At 41.6% G+C, this 10,130-nt stretch overlaps 1 protein-coding gene across 1 annotated transcript in view; it reads left to right on the forward strand.

Annotated features, from left to right (window-relative positions):
• The window catches only part of LOC311240592 (myocardin-related transcription factor A-like), a gene marked incomplete at both ends in the record, with an annotated part of 144,281 nt that extends 139,709 nt beyond the window's left edge, over positions 1 to 4,572 (forward strand). Inside the window, 3 exons of the mRNA XM_084329166.1 lie at positions 1,717 to 1,809; positions 3,506 to 3,557; positions 4,115 to 4,572. Coding sequence (XP_084185292.1) covers positions 1,717 to 1,809; positions 3,506 to 3,557; positions 4,115 to 4,572 — 603 coding nt within the window. The remainder of the gene's footprint in view (positions 1 to 1,716; positions 1,810 to 3,505; positions 3,558 to 4,114) is intronic.
• Positions 4,573 to 10,130: the final 5,558 nt, after the last annotated feature.

Here is a 10,130-nt window from a genome sequence, read left to right on the forward strand (position 1 = left end):
TCATTTAAAGCGGTGGCCTTTACTTGTAGAGCCGCTCGCTCCATCTGTGCAGTCAGTCTGATTGTATTTGTTGAGCGAGAGCCTGATGAGCATTTACTTGTTACTGTTCCAGACTTAGATTTGGTATCCATAGGTTTTTCCTGATTGTTACCATCTTCAGCCGGTTCAGAACGTTTTGTGACCTCTTTCATCCATTCCTCACATTTCCAGAAGAATAAATTCAGTGATTCAATTTTAGGCTCAAAATTCTTCTGATCAGCTTCATATTCTTCCTCTGACACAAAACGACCCAGTTCAGTGTTGACTTGTATTAGCTCTTGTTGCAAATTACTGAAATCAACACGCATTTTGTTATTGACAATGCTGACGTTTGCATCATCTTCCTTTAATGTCAATATTTCTTTCATCATGTTATTTAGCGTTGATAATTTGTGTTTGCGTGCCTTTTCACGTTTAGCAGCTTGCTCCTGCATGGCTTTCTCCGTCAATTTTACTATCCTTTTGCCACCGACTTCAATTCCTTCCATATTGATACAGTTATTGAATCACCGGTCGGCAGTCGCTTTCCACAATTAGTAAAATGTCAGTCACCTGCGGAGAGCGCGCAAGCCAGACGCGCGTTTAATTACTTTTACTTTCAATCCAGACCGCAAGCTGTTAGTGTTATGCTTTTTTCCATTGATCATATTCTGTAACGTTAGTTATAGCTCCAATGGGATACGCCACTTTCGGGCAAATTATACAAGATACAGCATAGTACAGCTTACTGTTTGACGTCTTCTTTCAGGCAAATCATACAAGATACATCTTACTTGTTGACGACTTCTTTTTTCTTTCGTTCCGCGAAAAGTTCCTTTTTCCAGTCAGGCCTGTCCAAATCCAAGTTCCGTCTTTAATGAGCAAGTTTTTAGACAAAATGTAGTATCCGAAACTTGTTGATGCCGTAAGCTTCAGACGCTCTCAGTCTTTGAATCCTCCCGTTCCATATACACGCACAAGAAAAGCACCACGAAGTAGTATCAACTATTTAATGTCCAACTCGGGTTTACACGTTCTTGTTTCCTAATTATATATAGAGCAGCGAGATTAACAAAGTTTATCCAGAGAGAGGTCTAAAAACTGTCTGGCTCCACTCTCTCATCACTTGGCCTGAACACCGGAAAAATCTGCGTTGTTTTCTTTCTAAACCAAAAGCTGTCACCTTGCCGCAGCTGACAGTAATCAATGACATCACCGTTATCCTGTCAAACTAAAAGTCCCTCGGCCTATCAGCCAAATATCCTGTAAGAAACAAACTAACAACAAAGAAAACATTTTAACTTCTATAATAATAATATCCATCTATTTATCCTATGAAATACAAGGCCAAAATGCTTTTCTATTAACTGCTATTAACTGAAATTACTCTTAATTACCAGACTAGGCATTTAGGCACCTACAACGTTTATAAATTAAATTTAGTCAAATTATGTGGATTTTATTAGGTGGATGGATGAATATGAACATCAAATTAAACCACTTTCGCTCTTTTCCTCTCCTCTCCTCTTTTCCTTTCCTTTCCTTTCCTCTCTGTTCCTTCTCTTCTCTTCTCTTCTCTTCTCTTCTCTTCTCTTCTCTTCTCTTCTCTTCTCTTCTCTTCTCTTCTCTTCTCTTCTCTTCTCTTCTCTTCTCTTCTCTTCTCTTCTCTTCTCTTCTCTTCTCTTCTCTTCTCTTCAGGATGAGGTATGTCCTGGTCTGGACCATGATGATTTGTTCAGTCCTCTGTCTCCAGCCTCTGTCCAGACAGCCAACTCATCACCTGATGACAAGGTACTGAATGGTCCACTAACAAAAATGTACTGCAATAGACTACAACACACTGGAACACACTGCAATGATGCCTTCACCAGTCATCACCACATACAACACACTGCAATGATGTCATCACCACATACAACACACTGCAATGATGTCATCACCACATACAACACACTGCAATGATGCCTTCACCACATAGAACACACTGCAATGATGTCATCACCACATAGAACACACTGCAATGATGTCATCACCACATACAACACACTGCAATGATGTCATCACCACATACAACACACTGCAATGATGCCTTCACCACATAGAACACACTGCAATGATGTCATCACCACATAGAACACACTGCAATGATGTCATCACCACATACAACACACTGCAATGATGCCTTCACCACATACAACACACTGCAATGATGTCATCACCACATAGAACACACTGCAATGATGTCATCACCACATAGAACACACTGCAATGATGTCACCACATACAACACACTGCAATGATGTCATCACCACATACAACACACTGCAATGATGCCATCACCACATAGAACACACTGCAATGATGTCATCACCACATAGAACACACTGCAATGATGTCACCACATACAACACACTGCAATGATGTCACCACATACAACACACTGCAATGATGTCACCACATACAACACACTGCAATGATGTCATCACCACATACAACACACTGCAATGATGTCACCACATACAACACACTGCAATGATGCCGTCACCACATACAACACACTGCAATGATGTCATCACCACATACAACACACTGCAATGATGTCACCACATACAACACACTGCAATGATGTCATCACCACATACAACACACTGCAATGATGCCGTCACCATATAGAACGATCCCAAATGATCTCTGTGAGGGTAAAAAGGAGGAAGTGCACCTGTAGGCCCCTATAAATAGCTTAGGTGCGTGTGTGTGTTTGTGTGCATGCACGTGTGTGTGTGTGTGTATGTGACTGATTGATTGTGTGTGTGTGTATGTGTGTGTGCATAATAGACGCACCTGCCTACACCATTTCTTGGGGCCAACAGCAGTACTTTCTCCTGTTCCTCGTCGTACTGTGATCATGTATGTGATGTATGTGATGTATGTGGTGCACCGTGCTGCACATGTGGCCTACAAAGTGAGCAGAGGGCTCTTCATTATTACAGCACATGCTCACGACATGATGCTACACGACCCAGCTTCACTTTCTTTTCACATCTGTGTTGTATGACTAGTTCATACATCTAATTACACTTTTCGCAAAACGCGAGTTAATCACCAAAGCCAGTAGGTCCTCCGAGACTCGACAGGGGGAGGACTTGACACTCGCATTATGCACAGTTCTGTCTTTGATAGTACAAGGTGATTCAAGGCCACCCTCTAGCGTCTTCTGTGATGTCAACTCAGATTACACAATCTTGAAATAATTATCTATGAAGTTATTATCATTGCGGTAAGTTATTATCGTTACAAGTTTATTCTCGTTCGATTGTTGTATTGGGCAATTCATCCTAATCAGTGTCCAACTGTAGGCACTGAACGATTTAATTCTACACACAGCTCTAATAGAACACTCTCTCTCTCTCTCTCTCTCTCTCTCTCTCTCTCTCTCTCTCTCTCTCTCTCTCTCTCTCTCTCTCTCTCTCTCTATCTCTCCTTTCAGGAGAACGCTCAGCACATCGACGACCTCTTTGACATCCTTGTACGGACTGGTGGTAAGAGACGGTACACATTTGTAATCTAGTCTAGTCTAGATAATGGGGTTCGGACTGGATGTAGCAGTCAGTCAGTCTAGTCTAGATAATGGGGTTCAGAGTGGATGTAGCAGTCAGTCAGTCTAGTCTAGATAATGGGGTTCAGAGTGGATGTAGCAGTCAGTCAGTCTAGTCTAGATAATGGGGTTCAGACTGGATGTAGCAGTCAGTCAGTCTAGTCTAGATAGATAATGGAGTACTAGGTAGTGCCTGCCTCCTCTGCTGAACTAGTTTCTCTAGTTTTTCTTCTTCGCCTCTGGTGAAAACTGATTATCTTCTGGGCACATCTGATCTCCGTCTGTGATCCCATTCCTTCAAGCTGCTTTGATATTCAGTATTGCACTCATGTCGTCTCACGTTTCTCCCAGAAATCTCCTCCTCCTTCCGACCAACGCCAGACCCCTCCCTCGCCCGCCTTCATCCCAAGTCCCCCTCCTCCTCTCCCTCCTCCCGTCCTCCCTCCCCCCTCCTCTTGGTTCTCTCGCCCGCCACCCCGCCGCCCGACCCTGAAACACCAGATCCTCCAACCCCAGCCCAGGGTGAACCACAGACCCTGTGCACCGCCGCCGCAGAAGAAGAAGAAGAAGAAGAGCAACAACTCCACCACACGGGAAGTGGACGCCTGGAGGACTTCCTGGAGAGCACCACCGGCAGGCCCCTGCTCGGGGTGGAGCCCGGCGGGCCGTTGACGTTGATCGACGACCTCCACAGCCAAATGCTAAGCACCCCCAGCATCCTGGACCACCCCCCGTCTCCCATGGACACCTTCGATCTGGGGTACACGTCGGCTGACACCCCGGGGGGCCTGGGCTTTGGGGAGCAGCCTCTGGACAGTATGGACTGGCTGGACCTCACCATGGGACGGGGGTCGAGTGAGGAGACCCCGGTGCTGGGCCCCCCCACACCACCCAGTGTCTTCTCAGTGGACTTTCTGGACAGCTCAGACCTGCAGCTACACTGGGACTCCTGTTTATAGCCTGGGGCAACACATCTACAGTACAATACACGTACACCTGCATACACGTTTATACACATTATATACACATACACATTATATAAATGGTCATGCACACACACATATACTCACACACACACACACGCATGTGCTTACACACAATTGCTGATGTTTGATTGTAAAGCAATCTTACTGTATCTTCCCATACACTGGCATGTTGGACCTCACTGCACATTGAATTCACACTTTGCACACACACACACACACACACACACACACACACACACACACACACACACACACACACACACACACACACACACACACACACACACACACACACACACACACACTGTTATAAAACACTTATAAGGCAGGTCCTATATATCCATACCTAGCTTATTCAGTTCTGGTTTTGTCTCCAAACCCTCCGGCTGTAGGGCAAGGACACAAAGGGTTGATTTCACACTTTTAACTGATTATCTGTTCCTCACCTTTAGATCCTGTATCACAGCCACCATAGCCTTTTTAAAACCCCTTTATCTTACCTTAAGTAGTAGATCAACATGCTAAGGTGTCACAATCATCATCATCATCATCATCATCATCATCATCATCATCATCATCATCATCATCATCATCATCATCATCATCATCATCATCATCATTGTCACAAATCAAAGGGGGTTAGTTATACATCAAGGATCTATATTCATCAGAACACGTGGTGTTGAGTTGTTTTGCACTGGCCTGCTTTTGCGTTCACCATGGAATACTTGTCAGATCTTTGCAGAGGACAGTTTGGGGAAAGAAACTGGGCCAGCTGTGTGGTCAATTTTTTATGTGCAAAATAAGAGATACTAGGTTGAGAATTATTATTTAATGTATTGTATAGCATTATTTGGGGTGTTTTGTCAACATAATTTAATATGTAAAAAAAAAAGAAAAGAAAAAACGACTCATGGTCTTAAATGTATTATTTGAGTCATATCGTCGCACATAATGCTAGTCATGGTACGGTTTTATACTTATATTTCATAAGTGAAAGTATTTTTTTACTATTAGAGGTATTGGAACTTCTTATCTCTGCCTCTGAATGCAACACGTAGTTTTCCTTGGGTATCGATTCACTATCACGCACATGCTGACGTCTACTGTACTGTTATACTCCATACTCTATATTCTATATATTTCTGTGTAGAAATCATAAATGTTGAGCAACAAGATGGATTTGGGACCTGTCCTTAATTTTTTTTTTAAAACAACAACACTGCAATACTGCGGTTGACCTATCTTAAGCCACGCCCTTTCTTCTTGATCCTTGCCTCCCTCGGGACCAACAGTGATACAAGTCCGATTGTGATATTTCTTAATTGACAAACTTGACAGAGCAAAGTGACAGTTGTGATTGGGGGGATCAAGAAAAGAGGGCGGGGCTTGAGATAGGTCAATGGTGTTTAATATTTCTATCTCTTCTGTGTGTGTGTAGTGCATATAGTATTCAACACACATACTGTAGTAAACACATGCACACCCCTGGTGCACACACACACAAAGGAGAGGGAAATTGCCCCCAGTTCCTTGGATGCTTGACGGAAGCTGTATTCTTAGGGTGAAATGCCATAATCATCAGGATTATATTTCTATTGTTGTTGCTATTATTGTCATATTGCTGTCTGTACTGTATCAGTACCTTTGCCAACAGGGGAGGACAGAATGTATTTAAGCTGCTGTCTCCACCGCAGACACAATGTTGTACAGCGTTGTGTATACTACCAGTTGAGACACTGAAAAATTTATTATGCACATTTATTGATTGTTGTTGTACTTGTGACGCTTTTATTTTGTGTTTTTTGTGTTCATTTTGGCACTCTGGCAGTACATGTTTAGTTGTACTGTAACAGATTCTATTGACGACAGAAAAGTCTGTATTCTGAATCCAGAACCGCATCTGTACAGCGTTGGAGACTTGCACTTATATTTTACTACACATACACAAGAGCTATTTTATTTAATGTATTTTTATTTATTTATATATATACAGTTTGTTGCATATACCCCAATGAGCTTTTGATATCACCACAAACATATTTTATATTTTGCCTGTGTGTGTGATTGTGTAGAGTGTGTGACAGGTCGGAGACTAGCACTCAGCTGCATGAATTATAGATCATCTGCCTGAAATCTTCCAAAGGGCTTTACTAAAAGACATCATGTCCCACTGTAAAATAATAAACAGTACTACAGGTAGAATCAGGGATGCACATTTTACCAGCCTGCTAGCTAGTATTCCTTATACTGGGCGAGTGCAAAATGGTCCCCTCCAGCCAGGATTTGAAGAGGGTATAATAGAGATGGTATATAGAGAATGTAGCCAAATAGGGCCCAAAATCCATCCAATAGAGGCCTAGCATGGAATGTTTCTCTAGTTCTTACAATATGGCTGCCTGTAACCATGGGTAACTACTTTCAAAAGAAAACGCCTCATGTCTGTGCAGTGGTAAAACACTGGGAGAGCACGATATTACTGTTGCACTGTGACTTCCTTACGATATCCAGTAACAAAACGCCAATTTATGAAATTTTTGTTGATCTATTTCTGGTATATCAACACTGAGCATACCGTGAAAGGCCTCTATGGGTTCCATGCCATGCTGCTATGGCCTGCTGGAGTGTAGTCTGTAGCACGGTGCACCCCAGACCCCAGGGAAAGGAACGTTAGAGGTTGAGAACCAACATCCTAGAGGCTAGGGGTTGCCTTTGGGGTTCATTTTGTCCAGTACAACAGCCATCTTTTTTCCCCCCTGACTTTTGCACTTACAGTTGTCTGGCAGGTTAAGCTGAGTGGCAAAAACGAAGACCCTGCAGTAAAAACTAAGACCCTCTTTTGCAGACCAAGGAGAAATTAAACCATCAGACCGACAACGATATGAGTCCGATTGGAATATTTCTTTCTTTAATTGACGAACGTTCCCCCGCGAGGGAAGCAACAATTGCGATTGGAGGATCGAGAAGAGAGGGGCAGGGCTTGAGATAGATTCCATTGCCAACATATCCGTTGTCCGGCAGTCGTGGTGGTTATCCAGTTATACGTGAACGTACACAGCGTTTGCTTGTCTTAAACTGTCGATATACGCGTCACTCCAGTGTAATAAAGACCTCACTCATCTCAAAACTTCAATTGGATTTATATGGTTCTTTGTCTTAAAAAAAAAAAAAAAAACTTCAAATAGTTAATAGAAAAAAATTATAATCAGATTTCTTTGCATGTTTTTCCCAAACCTTACTTCACCTTTTGGGCTGTTTTAAGTGCCTGGCAAGTTCACTTGAAGACACCTCAAAGTGTTTTCAAATGTTTGAAGCCATATGAAAAGTATATGTTTATGTTTTTCCTTGGTAGGTTTTTATTGCTGCATTGGTTACTGAGCCGCTTCTTGTGAATTATTATCAAAATAGAAATTATACTTGTGTGGGAGTTTGGAGGGAATGAGACAGGAAGGAAGATCATTTGAGCTTTATGTACAGTATGATTTTATCATGTATTTTCTTTTTCTAAATAATGATGGAAATGTTTATTAATAAATGCTTAATTATATTGTGGTGTCGTGTGATCAGTCTGTTCCAAGTTTGGTGCCCTTTATAATAATAATAATAATGCAGGACCTGTTCAGAGGTCTTTAATTGGCATGCAATTATCCTCAATGTTTAGCGGTTAGCACACGGTTAGCACACACACACACCAATCAATAGTGATTTGATTTCTGAGATAAGTATTCATGAGATAAGTATTCCTGAGATAAGTATTCATGAGATACATATTCTTGAGCAGCAGGTGTGTAAGTAACGGAGTGTTCAAGTGTTGTGAAGTGACTGTGGACGTTAGCGGTACTGCAAGTTAAACTCACTCCCCCTTAAAAGGCATCCAGACACATTACCAGGAAGTGAATTCACCTCTTGGTATAGTGGTCTGCGATGTCACCCGTGGCGCGGGAGACCGGGGTTCAACTCCCACTGCGCCAAAAACGAGTTAACTCGTTGTTGATCGCCAGACACGAGTTAACTCGTTTTTGGAATCGTTATTTCGTTTATTCGCTATATCTATTCATAATTCATAGCTGCAGCCTCTGGTATACCCTTCAGAGCCTGTCTGAGCTGGCAGACGGTCAACACCGCCCTCTACTGCCAGGCGGAGCTATTGCATCTCATTGAAAATGGGCTGTTGTGTTTTAGGAGCCGATCTGAGCCAGGCGGGCCAGTTCTATACAACGATGGCATTGAACAGTAACTCCACCCGCCCGTCATTGTGAAACGGTCGGTAGTGTGGTACAGATCTCCACAAGCATTATTTGGAATTGCGATCAGATATTTGGATTATCTCTTTTGCATTACATCAGAAACAAGGTAAGAATATTATATATAAATTTGATTGTTGATCTGACATTTATTTCTACCCCGATCACAGCTATCTGTGTGGACCGTGTATGGCTGTTTACCGTTGGCTGAATTGGGGGGGGGGGGGGGCAGCGCCCCGCTACGACGGTCATTTCATGTATGGACGAGGAAACATAATAATGATAATCTAGCGTTGATTTCAGTATGATTAGATAATCAGCCGAAAAATTACAACGTGATGACTGGATTACAGTAAAATGCCTTTTTCTCATCTTTTTCCTGGAATTACTGAAAAATACCCAAACCATACTCTATTCAAAACGGTATAAAACTGAAATGTACAGATGAAAAAACAATCTGTCTCGGGTATGTTGACTAGAAGCAACTCACTGAGACTCGACGGCGTTATTAGACCCATCGATATAATATAAGATATATTTTAAGCACTCGCAAATGTCACAGTCTAAAACTATCCATTGAATAAAGACCTTGCGATGAATGGGGTATCAGCGCCCCCTGCTGCTGGCGGTCAATGTGTTAACGGGTCGAATCTGAAACACAACGCAGAGCAATACGAGACCGGTTACATAAGAACAAAATACAGGATTTGATGCGTATAAAATAGATTATTTTATGACAATTCTACAATAATAATGCTATGACATTATGACATAACGCCAACAAATCAATGATTATTTACAAGTAGTGGTAAATAAATATGATGACAAGAGAATTATTGTATCAGAGAAATTGATTTAATGAATACCCATCTCAACTATTATGCGACCTAAGCTACTTGACAAACAGAACAAGCAACACAAGAGAGGTTAGTTTCACCCATTATGTCCTGGTCTGGTCTTGTCATCGTACAGTATACTGTATACTGTCTGCATGAGATTCATTGTCCTCATAGAGATGGTCGAGGTGAGACCTAGATCATTCACAATACCTAGATGTCATTGATTGAAATTCCTTTGTCATTTTTGATTAAACATTTTTTTATTGTATTTATTTTCTTTCACATGGAACATAAAACATGACAAAACAATACAGTAATAATAATAATAATAATAATAGTAAACAGGACTTCACAGGACAATAATAAAAGTAACAATAATGACAATAGAAATAACAAAAATAATAAATACAGAACATAAAAATCGAATTCAAATTATATGATCACAGAC

Source organism: Notolepis coatsorum (assembly GCF_963971535.1).
Source record: "Notolepis coatsorum genome assembly, chromosome: 14".
Lineage (NCBI taxonomy): Eukaryota > Metazoa > Chordata > Actinopteri > Aulopiformes > Paralepididae > Notolepis > Notolepis coatsorum.